This window comes from Polyodon spathula, chromosome 4 (genome assembly GCF_017654505.1).
Source record: "Polyodon spathula isolate WHYD16114869_AA chromosome 4, ASM1765450v1, whole genome shotgun sequence".
Taxonomy (NCBI): domain Eukaryota; kingdom Metazoa; phylum Chordata; class Actinopteri; order Acipenseriformes; family Polyodontidae; genus Polyodon; species Polyodon spathula.
The window spans coordinates 15291856-15314687 of NC_054537.1; the positions used below are offsets into that span (position 1 = coordinate 15291856).

At 37.3% G+C, this 22832-nt stretch overlaps 1 protein-coding gene and 1 pseudogene across 1 annotated transcript in view; one reads left to right on the forward strand and one right to left on the reverse strand.

Moving 5' to 3' along the window:
• LOC121314209 (ribonuclease 3-like) overlaps positions 1-9412 on the reverse strand; it is a 50151-nt gene extending 40739 nt beyond the window's left edge. The window contains 13 exon segments of the mRNA XM_041247233.1: positions 1627-1796; positions 2948-3022; positions 3249-3330; positions 3982-4053; positions 4839-4925; positions 5038-5124; positions 5468-5548; positions 6288-6451; positions 6567-6708; positions 6988-7225; positions 7488-7579; positions 7890-8733; positions 9312-9412. Coding sequence (XP_041103167.1) covers positions 1627-1796; positions 2948-3022; positions 3249-3330; positions 3982-4053; positions 4839-4925; positions 5038-5124; positions 5468-5548; positions 6288-6451; positions 6567-6708; positions 6988-7225; positions 7488-7579; positions 7890-8726 — 2127 coding nt within the window. The 5' untranslated portion in view covers positions 8727-8733; positions 9312-9412.
• Positions 9413-9617: 205 nt separating this feature from the next.
• Positions 9618-22807, forward strand: LOC121313770 (annotated as a pseudogene).
• The last annotated feature ends 25 nt before the right edge of the window (positions 22808-22832 follow it).

A 22832-nucleotide genomic window follows, 5' to 3' on the forward strand; every position in this document is an offset into this window, starting at 1 on the left:
TAAAGGATAGAATTGCCATGTTTACAGTACAATTATAAAATCACAATATGAAATTACAAAGTGCTTTTATTCTGGACGCCAAGCACCATGAGAATTATAAAATGATGTACACATACATTGCTTTGAAAAGGCAAACACAGATCACCACAGTAATAAACTTACTTGGCTAGTTTCAGGTTCTTCCAATCTTAATTTGTCTGGTATAAAAATTGTTGTCGCTATTATATGTGTAATACTTCTGAATAAACAAATTAATTAAAAACAAATGTATGAATAAGAGAGTTTATTTTCCATATTGTTTTATCTTAGGATAAAAATAATTTGAACCTTTATGAAAATGGCATAGATTCCACTTGTCCTACTAACAAAAAAAAACATGTTTAATGTGAAGTAGTATGGCTGCTACCTATATAAATACAATCTCCTCTATTTAGTTTACTATTAATAAACATTTGCAAAATCAGTAAAATTGTCAACTAAGAGTGTGCATTATGCACCAAGCTCGTTCCTGTCACATAAATATTCTGATGAATGCATGAGAAGGAGACCGACTTAATTGCTAGGTACTGTTTACTGTTTTTTTTATTTTTTTTAGCCCAACAAGTACAATACGAAAGTACAAAAACTTGCACGTTTACTTTTAATAGAGAATAGAGACACGTACTGGTGTAGTGCTATATTTAGAAGTGAGGGGTCCATATTATCTACTCCCTCCATGCTCTCTCACCCCTACTATGCCCCTCCGCCATCCCCATTTCCCCACACACTCAACAGAACCGCCGTTTATCACTCCAGTAGTTACCGTTTGAGTGTACTAATTCATTACAAATTCAGACAATCAGATATTGAGGTATCATTGTAAAGCAATAGTATATGCAAGGCACTAGCCTTACAACTATTTATATTAAAGATAAATAAATTAAAAATGTTCACAACACATGATTAAAACACTGTCATTATTATTATTATTATTATTATTATTATTATTATTATTATTATTATTATTATTAGCTATGTGTAACACTCCCCCTTCTCGTATATTGAATGGTTTAGTCCAGAATCAGCTCATCCCACTGTCCTATTGCAGCTACTTAAAGAGCAAATGAGACTGAGGTTTTGAAACAGAAGTGCATCAGTTTGCAAAAAAAGATGTGCAAGGCCAGACACAGGTACCCTTTATTTGTTTGTTGTGGTGGAGTTTTACCTTTTAAATAAATGTTTAGCTTATTTTATCTACATCATTTCTTAAATATGGGTCTAAAACTAACAACTGTTCCAATTATTACATCCAATTGTAAAACGCTGTCACCTCAGCACAGCGCTGATACGGGTTCCCTTCACCTCTCTTACTCATTATTCCAGACCGGGCATGCTGTATTCAAACTCTTTCATTATTTATCTTTCAAGGGTTTCTTACACCTATTGTGTTCTTTGCTTATTTGTATGGGTTATACATACGTATATATCTCCATATATAAACAGGAGCAAAACAGTTAAATATTCAACACGTGAAGTATGGAAGCGGTGATCTCCCTGCCCTAGAAGGGAGGGGTCGGCGCTCCCCCTGACCTGCAGGACTACACCCCTAGAGACACCACAAAGTACAGCAAACTTAACAGATCTTACCATGCCAGGACTGGTGACGATCATTCCTTTACATTCCTCTGCATATTTCTGCCACTCCAACTCCTCCCATTGCAGCATGTTGGCAATCTCTTCTTCAGGAACCAGAGGTTTGTTGCTGTGCAGCATGTACAGGAGCACCTGGTGCATGGACAGCACCTCCTTCCCACCGTCTGTAACGAAAGACATGCAACTTTACAACCGATATCCTTCAAGAATATATTACCTGGGTGTCGCAGCACACCCTGCAAAGTTTACATGAAACACATTGTTACCTTTGCTGTGTCCCATGTTGTCCTTATTGCAGCGTTAATTTTAAACATACTGGGTTGCATTTTTAATCACACGTCATGGGTCATAAATCAACTGGGCATTACATTTCTCAGCATTTACTAGGGAGTTTTCGCCAGGAGTAAAAAAAAAAAAATCTAAGGATCACGGTGTATTCAGATCACACTCCCCCAACAACAATGCAGACAATCAGCCACTCATTTCAAACAGAGCTGGATACACTGCTATGTTTAGAAGAAAAAACAAAAGTAATGATCTTGTTTATTTTCATTGATGTGTCAATAAAAAAAAAGAAAAAACATCTATCAGGAAAATGTTGAAAACAAACTGTGGGAAATACAAAGGAAATGGATGTGTTTCTTGTAAATACTGCAGAGGCTTTGTTAACGCTTTCATTGACTTGGAAGTCTTGACAATTATAGCATGTTTATGAATGAACGCATAGAAAAATAAGAATAAACACATATATCCTGTTGGTAATATCAGATAGCCATAATCAAAAATACAATCTTGCATGTATCTGCCAATTACAAAAATAAATAAACACAACAGAAGGCAGGCAAATAATGAAAGAATGATGGCATTTACTTTACAAAGTATCCGTTATTGTATTTTCTTACTGGGTTGGCATTACCATCCAAACAGTTCTTCATGCCTCATAATGAATGCCCTGTATGAATATGCCTGGTTATTGTCCCATTTACAGGTGCCATGTTTTGCAGACAGCCTTATTCATTTATTCAGATCCACTTGATAATTTAATTCCTATTTATGTATGTGTGCATGCAGGTGTGTTAGAAAAAAATAAAGATCACTAACTATAAAACATTCGCCTATTATGTGAGACCACAAGGTAGCAATAGTATCCCCATAACCACTGTGCTGAGTGCATATTATTATTATTATTAGTATTATTAGTATTATTATTATTAATAATAATAATAATGATTTATTAATTTCTTAGCAGACGTCCTTACCCAGGGCAACTTACAGTTGTATATATTGTGAAATACACACCAGCATAATTACTCACCAGGAAGAAATCTAACAAAACGAGGCATAAAGTGAAATTTTTGACAAATGGAGGTATCATTCTCACTTTCAGGCCCTACAAAAAGATGAAAAAAAAGAATCGTTACTGTATATCACATTCTTAGCCTTAGCTACTGAGCAGATCACACATTACCCTTCACTTGTTTCTTTAATTTCACAGCTAGTACCACGGGAGGGAAGAGTTTAATGCAGTTAAGTTTGTTTATGGTCTTTGATTCATTGTCAAATAAAGGTTTTCTTCCAAGCTTTTAAATAATGCAGAATAAATAAATAAAAAATACCTTTAAGATTCCAGTCATACAGCTCCAAGATATCTTTAAATAAATAAGATGAAAACAGCTCCAGTCCTTTTACGCAGTAATTCTGCAATTATAATAATAAAATACAGCATTACTCTTCTAGCAATTAATTTTCCTATTGTGCGCATATACAGTAGATGCTTCTGTAACAAGTGTTGGAGCACAAAACATTTGCTGACTTGTGCACAACTATTAAAATATTTACATTTAGATCAGTTTAAGGTGTACACCTGTAAATTGGCTATAATGTTCCCGGTCTGAGAACAGGTACTGCATTTTCACTCTTCAAATACTAATTCTAATGTAATACTTTAGAGATTTAACTAAAATTTGCAGGCAAAGTTTCATCCAATTTAGCGAGACAGGGTATTCTGGCACAAAGGTGTAATATTTGGAGAATAACTCCCTTGACATTTCACAAATGTTGTTAATTAACAGTTAGTCTCTGTTTACAGTAAATTTTACAAGAGCTATATTTTACTGTATAAGGATCCTTCACTAATGAACTGGGTTTTTTTTTTGTTTTTTTTTTAACATGATATGGTTTTTTGATGCACAAGTCAGACTGAAATATTGGGAGAACTTTACAAAAAGCTAATGTTTAGTCTTCCTTTTTAACAGAAACTATCATTCAATCAAACAGCATATAACATACTATGGCTTGTTAATAAACTAGGACAATAAAAATAAATTATAACAAATAAATAATATTCACCTCTGGTGCCATTTCTTCAATAAAATGAATGGTGTAATCTATGTTAAAACGGATCACTCTGCATAATGGAATCTGAAATTATACATATGGCAAAGTTAAAAATATGCTCCACAATCTCCTCCTCCAAGTAACGGGACCATATAGGAATCCATTTAAATTGAAAAAGCAGAATATTAGTATGGACCTTTTCAAGCTAAGCGTCTGAAAAGAACACCCATTTAATATGCGCCCTTCATCTAATTTATAAGCCACAAATTATCAGACATTGCCTCGTTTTGACCTGTTAATCTGTTTCCACTACCAAGCCCTGTTTCAACTCTATGCATTATCATTTCATAACCTGTGTGATCTTAGCAATTCCTGTTAAAATGCTAATGCCATAATATTTAACTTCCTTTATTTAAAAGCTTTCTGTATTCATTACCCAATCTTCAGTTGTGGTCATGCCTTTGCATTAATGGATCTTCGGTCTTCATTTTACAAAAGGTGGACCCAACATCTCACAGAGCTTTTCACTTCTACAAGCCTCCTAGTTATTTTTGTTAGAATATAAAGATATCAAAGAGACCAGTGGAATGCAGTAAGGAATTATCTCCAGTGCCAGCACCCAAGATCAGAAACTTGACACAAGCAGGATTCAAACCTCGCTCACATGGCTCAGATTGTACACCAAACGAACGGCAGTTCTTTTATTACTATCGGCAAGCCACTGGGGTCTCTTAAAAGCTGCAATTGTTTGTTTGTTGCTTTTTTTCTCATATGTTATGTTCTGTCCTGCTTGTCTTATGAGAAGCACTTGCCACATTTTCACTGTTAATGAAGATCAATTGGTACCACAAAAAGTTATTAATACTTACATTAGTAAGCGGAGTGTGTGAAAACAAAGAGAATCCTTCAAAGATGTACTCGTGATCATCATATTCTATTACAGTAGGTCGGTCAGTCTACAAAGACAGTGTTTTTAAACAGCATTTAAATATATGGCTTTAAATATTCAAAAATATTTATATAGTGCAACAATCGATTGCCAGAAATACATTTCCAACATTCACTTACTAAGAAGTTGGTAGGCGGGGACACTGTAATTCTGTAGTGGTACAGTCTTCCTGCATTGTTTGTCATCAGACGACACGCTTTAACATGCTAGGAAAGATCAAATAAATAAATATTGTTTTGTTTAGAAACTCTCTGCATGCTGCAGTAGTGACTGCACTGTTACTGTTTACTTATTACCAGTTGTCGTCTTACAATATTTACGGTAACCAGGAAAAAAAAAAAAAACATTTTGTTTTCTTCTGATTTATAAAAGGATCATTGCAAAATAGCAACCAGTTACACTATACAATAAGAACATTAATAATTACAGCTGGTTCAACCAAGGAACTATGAAGCTTTTCGGACAAAGATACTACATGTCCACTTGTGTATGTCTGCTTTTAGAAAGCTAGAGATACTATTTGACCTAACAGTAAGACATTCTTCTCACCTCTTCCCCTGGATAAATGTTGTGTCGGATTCCAGTCCGCCTGGCTTTGGCACTGCACTTGCACAATGGCCCATCATTCATCTATGAAATATTAACACAGATCATTTGATATAATAAAAACATTACCTGCAGGATTAAACACAGCCTAATAAATAGAAAAAACAAAAACCTCACATTTGATACCAGTACTCGATAGGGGTATAGGTTGATGAAATGAACCCCTTAGTAAATTAATTTGACAGATTTTAAAAAAGAAAACATTACTAAGGACATGTTTTCCTAACTGGAATATTGGAATGCTGAATATTTAGTGTTAAAAGGACTGCAGTAGCAGTTTGTATCTGCTCATTGCAAAACTTACTTCTGCCTAAACTAATTACTGTACTTCACTTTGCCATGTCGTTATCCATGCTGGGTTTAAGCTAAAAATATGTTAGTCCATTAAAGAACTCTTTATTTGATTAGCTTTTTATTGGAAAACTTTTAAGCAGAGCCACTGACAGTCAAACTGCTAAGGATGTATTTGAGCAAGAGATTTTGAATCGCTGGTCTAATAAAGCTGCAATTGTACATTTTGAGTTTTCCCTTAAAAAGACACGGCAGATAACAAGCTTTCTTAAAATATGACTTAGGCGCATTGTTTTCACATAATGACCAAGGAGTAGGTAACGCATAGTTAAATTACAAAAATGCTGCAACACAACTGGCGAAACAACTTTACAAACGAATAAATGATGGCCACCTCTCTGTACCACAGTTCCTTTTGGATAAAATGCATTTCCACCCTTAATGTACTGACAAGAGTAAGAGATTCGCAGACCTGGCCACGATCATTGTACCACAGTTCCTCCTGCAGGCGGTCTGGGTGTGCCTTTTTGCGCTTGATTTCCGCAATGACATCGAAGACGTCCGAGTCTGAACTGCTGCTGCTGCAGCTGCTGCTTCCTCCATCCGACTCGCATTCAGAGTCACCTGAACTCTCATCTAAGGGTAGACACACGGTGTCAGATTATTCTTACCCAGCTCCGACCACCTTACCTGGGAAAGCAAGTAACTTTACCTGAAGTGTTATACAGACAGTAGCATAATAAAATGGTACCTGGATCATCATCTAACTTGGTCTTTGGTGGTTCCCATTGAGGTCTTGATGCTTTGGCTCTTTCTTGTCTCTTCACCAACTCCTCTTCAAATCTGTCATACAGATCTCGCAGTTTACTTGTGCCAACAATGGTAGAGTCACCCTGAAAATTAAAAAATGTTTAAAAAACTAACCATATACGATTATAAATGGGAGTTTGTGTGAACAAATCAGGGGTATAATCTGAGGGGAATGTTAAATCATATAGAATGGTTTATAAACCTGCATTAACCTGTATATGTGAAAAATTGTCATTTAAAAAAAAAAGGGGGGGGGGGTTATAAGTTATCACTAATTTTGCTTAACCTGGCCTGACTTGTTAATATTAAAAGGTGGTCCAGCAGGGTTAAACTATGAAAATGGAAATTGTTCTTTTACATACCACCTGATCCATAGGGTCATTCGAATAGTAATTTTCAGCATGGGTACAGCGAATCCACACCGGCTTAAGAAACTCTTCCTCTTCTTGATCATCTTCAGCTCTTTCTACTTGATTCTCTTCTGGTTCTTTGTTTTTCACAGAAGTGTAGTTCTTCTCTCTACTGGAGCCCTGGCTCTCTGGCCTCCTCTCCCTCTCCTCTTCCCAACGAGGCCGCTTCCTATCTCGACTGCTCGAACGACTACAAAAAGAAACAAAAAACAAAAGAGTAAGCATTTCACATACTGTAGGGAGTACAATCAGAGACTGCATAATGATACAGCCATGTAAGCATCAGCTCAACAAATACAGGGTTTGGTCATCAATTCTAAAAAGTTAGCAAAAAAAAAAATAGCAAAAAAAAGCTTCTTGCTACACAAATAAACAAACAAAAAAATACTTGTAGAAAAGCTATATTGCTATTTTTTCATTTTAAAATATTTTTATTAAAATAACAGTCTCACCTCCTTGGTCTCTTATAGTCTTTTCTGTGTTGCCTTTCACAAGACACAGACCGTCTGCTCTCCCTGTGTCGAAAGAAAGAAAGAAAGATTTCCTTTACGGAAAGGGAAAGCAAAGAAAAGAAAGAAAGAAAGAAAGAAAGAAAGAAAAGAAAGAAAGAAAGAAAGAAAGAAAGAAAGAAAGGACTCAGATGTCTGCGACAGACAAATGTTGGCTATAAAAAAAAACAACTAAAATATTAATTGATTCTTTAAAACATACTAAAACTACATAAAAATAACCGCAACCAGTGTCTTCCTCTCAGGCTTGCTAGAGATGGCTAGTTTCTGGATCCCAACAGTAGGCTGCTGGTAGTATGCACTTGCAAAAGGCAGCAATAACAATGTGAGGAGACGGTAAATAACTCATCAACACCTGCTTCGCTCCCGACTTCTGTGGCGAGGTGGTGTTCTGCCTCGGTCATAGTCTGATCTGTGACGGCTACTTTCCTGCCGCCTCCTGTCTGGGCTCCTTCCACGATCCCGTCGTTCTCCAGGGCAGTCCATCCTGTGCCTGTCACCATGGCTTCCGTAGCTGTACCCCTTGTACCTGGGCTCCTCAGGGCGTCGGTTTCTTTCTGGCGACCTTTGCTCACTCTGCGACTTCTCAGCTTTGTACTGACTTGCATGTCTGAACTGATCGGTGTTGAAAGAGCTGGCGTGCGGTTGATACCCAGTATTAAAATTGGGTGGAGGAAAGGGCGGCTGGGAGTAGTTAATGGAATAAGGGGGCTGGTAGCTCATTTGCTGTGGCATGGAGGGTGGAACAGACGTGTGCGGTAGTGGTGGAGGAGGCATCATGTAATGATAGGAGCTTTGACCTGAAGCTGCTGATCCAGACAAGGAGCTGTTGGCAGCGTTTAGGATTGGAGGGGGAGGAAAGTTAGGGGGCCCTGGGAAGGCTTGTCTAACTGGAGGGTTAGGAAATGGAGGTCTCAATGGGCACTGGTTTGTAGGACTCTGTCCCAGTGGGGGCATTGGGGGTGGATAAGGTATAAAATCAGGTCTGGGAGGCATGTAACCTGCACTACTAGAGTTAGAATAGCCAGGGGAGGGAGCAGCTTGTGGATCATAATGAAAAGGAGGCACAGGCTGTGGAGGTGCAACCTGTCTGAGATTCTGTGGCCTGTAATTATGAGGTATTCCACGCTGTCCAGACGCACCCCTTCCACGGGGACAACCTCGGCCGGGATGAAATGACATTATATTTCTTAAAAGACAAAAACATATCATTACAATTACTATTTCTTTTTTTCCAACATTCAATCTTGTTCTGATTGCATTTTTATAGTCAACTGTATTGCACACATGCATGATTTCAATTGGTCTTTGTGGTACTTGAATACCACAAGTCAATTTTATTGTCTCGTTTACCTTAAGCCTCCAATGATTGTAGAAACAGTAGAATAAAATACAAAACAAACGATGCAATCCACTAATACATAAAAAATAACACTTTAGGTTACACCAGGCTCAGCAAAAATGTGGAGTGTGTTATATGTGCTGATCGTGTGCTACAACAGTGTTTGTCTAAAAATGTAATTTCGCAATTACTACTTTGGCATTTAGCAGACGCTTTTATCCAATCCTGGAAAGCCCCAATCCTGCAGGTTTTATAGATGTCTTTACATCATCAGTGTCTAAAGATCTGAGACACTAATTTTCGATAATTGGTGCTATTAAGTAACTAAGAGCTCGGTTGAAACGAAAACCAGAACACTTGTTTGCTAATGGATGACCGTGAACTGGAAAAAAAAAAAAAATAAAATCTGTAAAAGTAATTCTTACCGCTGAAAATGAACGAAGTCTCGTCGGGGACTGTAAATGACGTAACACTTTAGTAAAATATATCTAAAAACTGAAAACCGGCCACAGTCACTGCATTCTACCTAAACAGGAAATGTAGAGAAGAAATCCCGCCCTTTCGTGTTCCTATTGGCCCTTTGATTTTTGGATCGTGGATATGATTGGTAGAGTTTCATTTCTGGAGTAGGGCATATTTTTACCGTTTGTTGGTTGTTTCTGGAGGTGTACATAAAATGCACGGACTCTCTTTAACCAATCACAGCCATAAACTACTGAAGAAAAGCCAATCATGCGTATTAAGTGCGTGTGCTGCTAGTAAAAGTGTCCTCAAACAAAGCGTAGAAAATTGTCTTAAAAACTGTAACTAATTTAACAGTCTGTAATTATGAACTCCTCGACAGCTTCTTCTATGAGGGTCTATAAAGATATGCCAGTTTGGGTAGTCGAAGACCATCATGATGTAAGTAATATTACCTAAGTTACTTTAATATTATCAATTATGAGTCAAGTACTACAAAAATATTAAAAAATATTTTAATTCAACACGACTCGTTAACAAATTTGCAAACTCCACACAAAAAGTATTTTGTGTATCTTGGACGACTGTACAGCATATAAGGTTAAGTTGTTCACAAAGATACAATTTGGAATGGCTTGATATATGACAGAGTACACCTCAGAACGCTTTGGAATACATTATTCTCACTGTCACTGATCTTTTGCCATGTTTTTCGTTACACAGAGATCTTTTATTTTATTTGTCATGCTCGCTTGACTTTTTGATTATTGCACAATGTCTTTCATTCTTAACGTGTATGGTTTTTTTTCTGTTTTTTTTTTTTTTTTTTGTTTGTTTGTTTCAGGTTTTACCTTACATCTATCGTGCAATTGTATCAAGACATTTACCCATTCGTAACATAGCAATGGTTCATTTAGATTCCCACCCAGATCTACTTATTCCTGTTAACATGCCTGCTGATACTGTGTTTAACAAAGAGGAACTGTAGGTAATGTTTGCTCTAAATTACATATTGTAAGATTAAGCATTACATTGTAACAACAATTGCTGATAAAGTAAATGAAATAATTAACTGTATTGCAGATAAGAAAGTGAGAGTAATATTCACAAAGGCATGTATTGAAATATGCTCAATTTAATTTCTATTGGGAGCACATGTTTTGAGTTATGTTTATACTTTTTCTGAAACATGACAAGCATTTGGACAAATGTGTTTCATGTTCTCCCAGATTTATAGTTTTTGCAAAATAATGTCCTGACAGTTTCACAATAACTGGTGATTTTTTAGATATGTTAAATGCAATTGTACCATACAGACAAACTCAGTAAATTACAAGATTATGTTAAACTTTATAATTTGGACAAAATATTATGTATAAATCTTTCTATGTACAACCATGGCACTAAATATTCACATTGCATGCAGATGGGAAAGAAACTAACCCTAAAATCTGGAGGAATTTCATAGCTCTCATGTACAGGTCCCTTTTTATTTAGTACTTGCAGGAGCTTTAGTTTGAGCAGACATGGATAGGACTGTTTTCTTTGTCCCTGGATTTGCAATTACAATTCATGAATGAATGTGAAAAAGAGATCCTCAGACTACACTAAATGTTTTAAAAACAGTATTCTCTATTGTTCTTGCATGATTTATGATTTTATATATAATGTAATGTGTATAATGTGTGTGTGTGTGTGTGTGTATATATATATATATATATATATATATATATATATATATATATATATATATATATATATATATATATATAAATATGTGTGTGTTTTTAACAAAAGTGTTCTTTTTTTCACAGTGAGCTAAGTATTGAGAACTGGACCATGCCTGTGGTTTATGCTGGACATTTATCAAACGTGGTGTGGCTTCATCCATACTGGGCTCAACAGATTGCAGTGGGTGAACACAAAATCTTCGTGGGGAAAGACTCGTCCACCACAACCATCAGGTGCTTGACCTGAAAATGTACTTTGATTTCAGAAAGAAGCATTTTGTACTGGGGGGGGGGGGGTAAATTATTGTAATAGTTTATCACACAGCATTCACAAACTTATAAAACCTGTTGTTGCACAATTTCTTATTTGACAAATAATAAGGCTATTTGTTGTTGGATAACATGGTAAATTCATTTCAATTGGATGTTACTCAAAGGTGAAACAATCCAAAAAAAACAATTACCTTGGTCTGACGTAAGACAAGATTATTCACCATGAATATGCTTCTGCAATGTTATCCTAAACCGATGGTATCATATTTGATTCCATTAGGTGGTTATATTTTCAGGGATGCCTGATAGTATGTGTACTGTGTCTTTAATAAAACCGCTTCTGCTAGTACTCAAAAGCACCATCTGATTTTTCTATGTCTTTATTTCAGGGTTACAAGTAAAGATGATTACTTTCTAAGTGATGGGCTTTATGTACCAGAGGGTCACTTGGAAAATAAGAAGCTTCCAATTGGATGTAATCAAAGTAAATTCAGTGGAAGAGCAGAGAAAGCAGGAAGAAGTATCAGAGGAGTATGCAGCTAAAAGGGTCAAATTGCAGCAAGCTGATAATACAGAAAACACTGGAGTTTCCGGTGAGAAAAAAGGAGAGACGGAAGGCTCCATTATTGCAAATTGCAAGACAGAAACAGCAGGGGGCAGCAAATCCACAGACAGTAGCCACTGCCCTGACGGCTACTCTAAGGCAAGCAATGAGTCATCTGCTGGCAGCTGTTCAGAAAATGAAAGGAGCCAAACAGCTGATGCTGTGAAAAAGATTCTCACGATCATACAGCAAACAGATGCATATATTCTTGATATTGATCTGGATTTTTTTTCTTGCAAAAATCCCTTCAAGGAACTGTACACGCAGGTAATACATTTTGTTTTGCACACATATGTACACAATCTACTGAAGATAAATACTGTACAGTAGGAATTCACAGCACTGAGATTATACAGTAGTGGGTGCTGCATCACAAGAAACAAATTAGGTAATTGCATTTTGTAAACATGAAACAGTTAGTTATTTATTTGGCAATGAGTAGAATAACAAATGTGATTTAGAGATATGTTCTGAAGATAATTATTTAAATTGTTCAGGATTGGTGTTGTCGCCCCCCCCCCCCCCCCTTTTTTTTTTTTTTTATTCTGGCTACCATACAGTATATCCTTGAGTGTATTGGCTAAAGTGTTGAGACTGGGTGATATGACCCAAAAAATAAAAAAATATATATTACTGCACTATAGCACGCTGCATCATGAAGCCATCTTTGCTTTTTGAGACATCTTTGCTAATTAGCAGAAGTTGGACTGTAATTGGATAGTAGGTTGTAATACAGTTATATAAAATGATTTTACTGTACTTAAAATGAGAAGGATTCAAAATCAGAAGTCTTATTATTAACTGAAATTTGGAGTGTATTACTGGTGTGACTATTAATGATGAACACAATAGTAGTTTCTGGCTCACCTTGCTTGTCAGTTTTCCAATTTGCCATTTATTTTCTTTATTCAGTCTAAAATTAATTATTGCGTAAAATCTATTATTAACACCCAATACTAAAGGATTAATTTAGCAGTGTGAATGTACTGTTACTAGTTAATTAAATACCTAATATCAGAGACAATACACATCTTTACCACTGATCCTACATTTAAAAAACAATAATACATTTGGAAAAGAAAAGCTCATATGAAGCCTATTCAGTGGCCTGTATCTTCATTAAAATTAGTTTTGACTTCCTTTGGGATCATTATAGCTTATTAAAGCAGATAGAACCATTTTTGCACAGGTCTGCTTTATTCACTGCTCATTGCTGGAAGATTGAGATTTAGCCTCTTCAACTCCATACCGAAAGGGAAGTGGACAAGAGGCTTGATGTTTACACGCCTGTGCTCATTAAAATCAATATTGTGTTGAATGCTACTCAGTACACTGATATATTGCAATGAACAGTGGGTGTAAGTAATCAGGATCACCTCTGTATGTACTTGTGGCAAAGTGGCTGCTGATTATGAACAGGTGCAGAGGTGGTGCAGTTCAGGAATAATCACAGACAGACAATTTATAATCCGGTTTGGAAAAGGACGTTTATTTTGTAATCCTGGTCTGGCCACCAAATAATAAGCTCCGGTTAGACACAGCATTGTGTAAAACATAGAGAACGTAAACAGGAATTGCAGACCAAAATAATAAACAAACATTATCCGCCCCACAATAATACTTGCCCTGGTCACCCGTCCGGGTGCGTGTAGTAGTGCTCATGGTGGGTGATAACAATTTATTTTATATTGACTGGTGCACTGTTGATCCAGGTTTTGTGCTGGCCCAGGGCGACATCTCCAGATACGTGTTAGCCGTCTGGTGGTTTACAAACACAGACAGTTATTAATAAAAATAAACAAACAAAAATACTCACGAATATTTTAAACACAGGTTTCTCCGAGTCTCTCCCAGTCCTTCCAGTCTCTTAACACAAAACCAAGTGAAGGAGTAGATTGTGATTCTCTGGCCCCTTTTATGCTGTCGCGCATGACCCCTTGGTAAATGAGTGCAGCTGCCTCTACAATCTGCAGCTGCTACGTCATTTCCCTTCCAGGTCAATACATTCTTGCAACAGAGTCTCGCCTTCTTCCGGGCTGACCGACTTCCCGACCCTGGAAATGAACTGTTGGGCCAGCCTATCCAAAGGACCCTACTTTCGCTGCTTTGAATCCTCGCAGGTCGGGACGGCGATTTACAACCAAGACTGATTATATTACAGTCACAGTACTCTATAATGCTTTCTGATGATTTGAATCCAAAATTATTTTGATGGAAAAGGTTATCCATAGTGCTATACTTAAATAACGGCATATCTGACATATAGTGAATTCACACCCTCAATTGAGTGCTAGTGGAAAATTAGCAATGCGGATAGAGAGGGTTTGGGGTTGTGGTGTGATACTTTTAAGGTGGTGATGTGGTACTGTAATACTAATGATCATTAATGATGGCCAGATATAAGAAAATTATCTGCCAATACCCACTGTAAAGCTTTTTTTTTTTTTTTTTTTTTTTTTTTACATTATTCAAGAAATATCTGGTGAACTAGCAGGTTGTGTATCATGATATGACTTGTATCACAATACAAACCATACATACGTCTATTTCGATACAATGAAATATCATTTGTACACAGTGAATTGTTACAGTCCTATTCAATAGATATACTATAGGTTTGGGCGACTCCACTATATTCCCATCAACAAAGAGATAATAAACATGAACGAAAAACCGGTGCAGAATTATTTAATGAAGACTGTTAAATCTAACTGTATGTACATTTTATAACGCATTCCTCATCTCTTTATTGATATTCACCATTATTTTACCACTTGTAATCCAGAGAAATAGGAGCGTAGATAAGCTTTTGATTTAATCAGACTCTGAAGTGTTCAAATACACTCTTTAGTTCTGTTGTTTTCCTGTGAGTGTTTTAGTGCAGTGAATGACAAGCTCCTTAAAACTGCCCAGGTGTTAGAGCTATTTAGAAAACTGTTAATGATGAAGCAGATTTATTACAAGTTCAAATATCTTTATTTTCAGGAGGAATATACTATTCTGCAAGAGCTTTACAGTTTCAGAAAGCCTAGTGAAGACCCAGACGAGGTATTGTACCATGTGCTGCTGCTGTAATATTTGTTCCACTATCTCTGTATTGATGGGATGGTGTGTGTCGGGGTGGAGGTGCCTAAAACATTGTTTCACATCACAAGAGGCCACAAAGTATTTTACAGTTCAGCTGCAGATCAGGCCTGGTTTCCTAACCTTCACTAGCAGGATACAGCTAGATGGTGTTTCTTTCCTGCTGCATTTGCTCCATCTCCAACTCCTTGCCTCTTGACTGAAACATATAGTGCTCAATCTTAAATCAACCTGCAGGGACGCAACTCTTGAGTGAGACCCAAAGCACCCTCTCAATTGTGACACCCCCAACCGAGCAAGATGTAGCTGTACATATGGCGGGAAACACAGGACAAGTGCAACTAATTACCCCTACAAAAATTCTCACTCCTCCATACGCACAGGGAAACGCACCACACACAGGTGGGTAAAACTATCAGTAACTCAATTAGTTGGTACCTGATAAGGCATTACAGGGGGACTGAGTGGCGAAGCTACTAGAACGTGATAAATCAATTACAAAGTGCTAGTTGACAATATATAAAAAACGTGCACTAATCAAATCAAAGTGTACAATTATAAAAATAAAACATACAAGTGACAAATAAATACGTCAAATATAACTGGCTTTATTGACCCTGTTACAATCTTAACTATCTTTTAATGAAGATTTGAACACAAACAATTGGCATATTATTTCTCTGTTGTGTCTGTGTGGCGAGTTTGCCTGCACGTTCTCTTTCTCTCTCGCGTGTGTGTTAAGTTTACCTGTGTGTATGGAGAAACAAGACTTTCTGCCTTTTCTGCACCGCCGCTGAAAACCCAGCACACAGTCGCTACATTGTTGTCAGAGGTGAAGACGAAGCAGGTACCCTGATAAGCACTTGGAAGCTGGCAGGGGAGAGTGTAGAAATGCAAAACTAGACTCGCCCAGATGTAATGGCATAAACGACCAGATTCGCCCAGCATTGATTCTGAAGCGTTGGACGATACTAGGGTTTTGTCCAGTCATCTTTTTCAAGTTCTGGGCCAATCTAGATGTGCTCAGTTGGCGTTGGACAAGTGCCAAAAAAAGTGGTAACTTTTGGATTTTCCCTGAATTTCTTTGCGAGACTAGATTTGCCAGTATATACAGTGAACTCCAAAAGTATTTGGACAGTGACACTTTTTTTGTAGTTTTGGCTCTTATTCCAGCACTTTGGATTTTAAATGATACATTTTAGGGTGCCAAAAGTATATGGACAGCTTAACATTATGTACAATAAAGCAGTTGTGTTTAGTACTTAGTTGCATTTCCTTTGCATGCAATGATTGCCTGAAGTCTGCGACCCATAGACAACACCAGATGCTTGGTATCTTCCATGGTGATGCCCTGCCAGGCCTGTACTGCAGCCATCTTCAGTTCCTGCTCGTTTCGGGGGCTTTTTGCTTTCAGTCTTGTCTTCAGCGTGTGAAATGCATGCTCAGTTGGATTCAGATCCAGTGATTGACTTGGCCAGTCAAGAATTTTCCAGTTTTTGGCCCTGAAAAACTCCTTGGTTGCTATGGCACTGTGTTTGGGGTCATTGTCATGCTGCATAATGAAGTGCCGTCCAATGAGTTTGGAGGCATTTGGTTGTATCTGAGCAGACAAGATGCTTCTGTACTCTTCAGAATTCATCCTGCTGCTGCCGTCAGCAGTCACATCATCAATGAAGACAAGTGAGCCAGTTCCAGTTGCAGCCATACATGCCTAAGCCATAACACTACCTCCACCATGTTTCACAGATAAGGTGATATACTTTGGATCATGGGCAGTTCCTTTTTTTCTCCACACTTTTCTCTTTCCATCACTCTGGTACAGGTTAATATATGTATCATCTGTCCATAAGACTTTGTTCCAGAACTCTACAGGCTCTTTTAGATACTTTTTAGCAAACTGTAACCTGGCCGTCCTGTTGTTGAGGCTTACTAGTGGTTTGCATCTTGTGGTGTACCCTCTGAAGTTCTGCTGGTGTACTCTTCTGCGTATGTTAGTATTTGACACATCTATGCCTACTTCCTGGAGAGTGTTCCTGATCTGTTGGACTGTTAGGGGTTTTTTCTTCACCATTGAAAGTATTGTTCGGTCATCCACTATAGTGGTCTTCCTTGGTCTACCAGGTTGTTCGCCATTGCTGAGCTCAACCAGTGTTTACTTTCTTCTTAATGATGTACCAAACAGTTGATTTTGGCCTGCCTAATGTTTTGGCTTTGTCCCTGATCAATTTGTTCTGATTTTTCTGCCTCATGATGGCCAGCTTTACTTGCATTGACACTTCTTTGGTCCTCATGCTGTCAGACATCAGCAACAGACTCCAAAGGCAAATGCAAAGCATAGAATGAAGACTAGACATCGACAGCTAATTAATCTAATATTATATTTTATTTGTTTTTGAGGTTTTATTATTTTTGGAAAACAAATTTTCACCAGTAAAATATTAATAGGATGTTTTCTAACTGATTAGAAATTCATATTTTCTAGCCTTTTTGTATGCAACACTGTGCAGCAAGGTCTCACTGGTGATTACGTCAGACAAATATTGCAAATCAAACATTGTGGGTTGTTGTAAAAAGTACAGGGGATGCTTTGATTTCCTCACAGGCCTGTTTCATATTCCTTCTTTGTGTGCTTTACTAATAGTAAAGGGTTGAAATTGACATCCCAGGGAGATATTTAATGCCAGGCACATTCAGTGTATTGTAGAACTTCCTTCAGATCTACACTGCAGTGTTGACACAAGCAATTGCTGATGTACTGTGAAATATCCCTGTGGACTATAGAAAGGGCTCTGACTAACAATTTATGAAAGCTATAAACTGCTGCTCAATTTAAGGTCTTCTTGTCGTTGTTGTTAATAGTACTGTTGGCTGAATTATTAAATCGTGCTTTGAGTATTTTAATACTTTTCATAGTGTTCAATTTACAAAGCCAACGGCACCCTTTACTGCATTTAGTAAAAGATGCAGAAAAGGGTTTTGTTATGCATTTAACCTCTTATCTGCCCTATCACTTGAGTTTAACAAATGTAATGCAAGGGTGTAACACTTGTAGGTCTGTGCAAAGTTTACCTCTATTAAATAGTAAGTTAACTATTAAGTCAAGTTAGGAAAGATAAATTTACAATGTGTTTAAACTGGTGTCCTTTCAATTTTAAAAGTCTTTTTACCTTTTGTCACATCTAAGTTTCAACTAGAAGGAATATTTAATTGTGAAAAGAACACTGAACATTCAATCTTCATTATATGCTTGGTCTGGGTACATGGTAATCCAAAATCTGGTTCTAGTTCCTAATAAACATCTGTTTGTGGGTTACTCTTATATTAGCGAATACCCCTTTACTTCACTACCTGAACCCACTATCCACCCTTATATTAGCGCTTTACAAAAACTTGTATCTCTCTGTCTGGTGCGTAGGAGGCTTTGCTGGACTGGGTGGAGAACAGAGTACATCAGCTGGAAGACCTGGAAGCAGCTTTTGCAGACTTTGTTGAAGATGACAGTGAGGAAACCTTCCAGAGATGGGCTGCTAACCCTGGGTTAATTTAATATATTATAGTTTAAGTCTCAAGTGTTCTCTATGTCTATCGACAAAGAACACTAGACCTTGCCCCCATTCGAAATGTGTGTATAAAGTGGCTTGGTCTCTTTTACAGTGATGTTTTCTACTGATATCAAAATAAAGTTCCACTTTGACCATCCCTGTCTTCCAGATTTGTTATGTTTTGAATAATTGCTGTATGTAAAATGGGAGAGATGATGGATGTGTTTACAGCAAAAAATGGCATTCTACTTGACATCTCTGAGGATGGTGAAATGTAGTCATTTGTTAAATGTTTACCTTAAGATTCCATTGTAGTGTAAAACATGTTAAGGTGCTGTGCTAAAGCTGTGCCTATACTACCAATTCCATGTGTTTCTTTTTCACTACATACTATTAATGTACTTTGTTTTCTGATTACCATCCTCACTCCAGTATCATTGCTTCTGTAATGATACTAGAATACCTGTCCCTGAGTGGCACATCCAGTTAAAGTGCTGCCGTTGGGAGTGCAGGATGAGATGCACAGCTTGGACTGCGCCAGTTCACATCTGGGCTGTGCGAAGATGCAGAACTCTGCTGGGGATTCCGAAGGGGTTGTCACATTGGCTCTAAAATGGTGGAAAACGATTCTGGCAGATAAGTTGGGAAGCCAGGCAATTCGTACCACTACAGAAATTATTTTAGGTATTGACAGTGTCGACCCAAGGGACTTTTTCAGCCTGAAAAAAGAAACAAGGACCAGGGGTCACAAATGGAGTTTAGACAAAGGGGCATTCAGAACAGAAAATAGGAGGCACTTTTTTACACAGAGAATTGTGAGGGTCTGGAATCAACTCTCCAGTAATGTTGTTGAAGCTGACACCCTGGGATCCTTCAAGAAGCTGCTTGATGAGATTTTGGGATCAATAAGCTACTAACAACCAAACGAGCAAGATGGGCCGAATGACCTCCTCTCGTTTGTAAACTTTCTTATGTTCATCAAGTTAAAACAAAATGTATCTAACAGTAACTCAGACTGGCACTGGCCTACCCTCGCCAGATGCTTAACACTTGGAACTTGCATTTCCAAAATCTGGAAAACTATAGAAATATTATGGTGAGATGACATCATAATTGTAGAAAAAGAAAGTTCCTTCTTGGCTGCCAAATGTAGTTGTAAAGCTAATATCTCATTCATCCTAAAATAGAGCTCTCTACAAAAGACCCATATTTAGCGGTCACAAAAAATGTGGCGTATGTAAAGAAGGGTTTTCACCTGGTGTTCTGCACCCACTATCAAATTAGCACTTTGCCATCACTAATCCATTTAAATGATACTGAAATGTATTCAGATGAAGAAAAGAGCAGGGCACTTGGTGGAGATCTGGAATACTAAGCAGGCTTAAAAAATCCATAATAAGATGTAAGGATTTTGTCTTGCGCTTGGGCAATTGATGACCCTCCATAAACTTTGACAAGGGGCAAACCATTGTAGAAGCGAGTAATTAAGAGCTGTATAAAAGAACACACCTGCAGAGACCTGTCATTGGCCTCAGGATGGCTGCTGTGGTACACTTCCTGATGCAGAGACACGTGGCTCTTGTTGAGTACAGGCAGGAAAAGGTCAAGATGGAGAAGCCTCTGCATATTGAAACCCAGGGTCACTTTGTTTGGGTTGGACTGTCCTCTCCGCTTAGCTCTCCAGCAGTGTCAGCTGTGATGTGGATGCCAGCCCTCCTGTTCCTGTGCTGTGTTGCGAGTTTTGCTTTTGTTTGCAGATGCAGGTCCTGCCACCTTTTCATCACCAGGTTGACTGTCCTCCTGGTAACACCGACAGCATTGACTTTCTCCACTATAGATGACCATATGGCCTGTTTGGTAGCATAACTGATGTTGGTTGAGACTTTTATAAATAACGAAATTTCATGCTATTTTTGTTTGATTTTCGTGCTCTACAAATCTCGTACAGCGCCTACTGCTCTCTATACTCCTAACTCACCTCACCTCTGGGCTGTAAGTGCAGCTGCTAAATAGCCCAATGCACAGGCAGCGTTCTTGCAACCCTCGTTATCATGACTGCAGCTCATTATATGTGTGTGTGTTGAGTAATTTGCATTGCCCTTGAACTTCCACAGGCCCGCAGTGCAAAATAATTGCCTGGCAACTAAGCAATTTGGATTTTGCAACCGCAGTTGTTTGCATTGTGCCTTATCCTTACATCGGCCCCAATGTGTTAATTAACAAGCCCCAGTATAAAGGTTTATATTAAGACATTTTTATTTATAATACATATACTGGTACCTGGTACCCAATGCTTTTTAATTTCATTATTATTTTATGACCCAATTTTTTTTTGTATCTGATCATATTAAAAAAAAAATTAAAAATTTAAATGGCACATTTGAAACGTCAAGATCAATGCCTTTTTCGTGTTTGCTTGCCTGTTCATTGGAGTCTTAGTTGCAGTGTCTTTTACGGAAAGTCATACAGGTCTATATAGGGTGCATACAGTAATAAAGGGACATAACCAAGACAGGGACTGGTTATTTGGTCTGTTGTGTTGAGGGGAGGTTTTTTTTTTTTTGGGGGGGGGGGGGGGTTTCTTAGCTACACTAGCAATCTAAGTTGTTTTTCCTAAACCTCTTTAGTGTTGAAAAAGTAGTTTTTTTTTAAATAAGTTATATGCACTTCCTCTAATAGTTTTGTTCTTTCTGTCAACATCAGTGAATACTTTGAGAATAGAAAATCTATAACCAATGTAATGCATGCACACCTACAGTAGGGTTACTGCCACCTGAACTGACAAATCAAACGTGTGTGCATGGAAATCTAAAGAACTAACACTAGCAAGGTCTTCACACCAGAGCTTTGTGAGTGTTTTCAAATTATATATATATATATATATATATATATATATATATATATATATATATATATATATATATGTGTGTGTGTGTGTGTGTGTGTGTGTGTGTGTGTGTGTGTGTGTAAAATGTTTGGATTATATCATCCATAGAACCCTTTTTAAAATGTTCAGGATTCTATTCATAAAACACTTACCAATTGATAGTAAATGAAATTTAAAACTTTATGTCAACATTGGTAGCCATGAAGTGATTTATTTTGATGCTAGATTTATGCATGTGAATTATGGTATGAGCTCACATCTCTACAGCTGATCAAAGCATTTGAACAGTTATATTGTGTTTGTGAAGTGCTCTGGGAGAGGTTGTCTTAAAGAGCACTATTTAAGTGAAATGTTGTAGTTGACATTTCACTTTTTAAGAATCAGCAAGGCTTGCCACAAGAACAACAGTGAACTTTCTAAATACACGTAGATTCAGACCTCAGTACAACTGCAACACTGTTAGATTACAGTGTACGTGTTGTGCAATAAACGAAGTAGAGGCTTCTTTTAACCTTTAGAAGTTATTTTATGACATTTTGAAGCCAGTCTGTGTGTAACATGCTGTTGATGTAATTTGCAGAATGAAGCCTCTTACTGAGGTGGTACACAGTCTTCAAAGCAGAATGGTCACCCCGGACTATGAAATGGTGAGCCTGAAGAAGTTTATGTTGTGGGCTTATTAAAAGAGAAAGGAAATGTAATAATTAAGGGTATTCTTATGGAATTATTATTTGGTATTGTAACATGCACTTTACATATTTCAAATTATCCCCTGGATTATACTGAGTACCTTTTAAAATGTACTGTGCTAATAGTAATCTCTACAGTGTTACAGTACTTACACTAGACTTATTCTGTGTGGTTTCCTTTTAGATTCACCAAGCAGGTCTGACCTGTGATTATTCAGAACTACCACATCACCTTAGTACAAATGAAGAGATTGATGGACTAATACAGGCTATAAATGTCATACTGAGGGATTTACCAAAACCAACACTGGTTACTGTTTCAAGGTAATGGTATCCTTAGTGGCGTATGTAGGGAAAAATAAAGATAAATCATGGATTTATCTTCATATTTTTATTCTTCATTTAATTTTTTATATATATTTTTGCTTTGCATAAATTTTTTTTTTTTTTTTGTGAGTTTAAAATACATTGTGTTTGTTTTATAAAATATGATTTTATTTTTCAGGTCTAGTATGGATGACTATTGCCCCACAGAACAAATGAACTACATTCAAAGCAGGGTTCTTGCCATGCTCAAATCAATGTACGGAACTCTGGATATTAATTTAGAGTATTTATCAGAACCAGAGTCATCTAAATCCTCATCCTGAAAAACCAAACTGATATGCTGGTCGG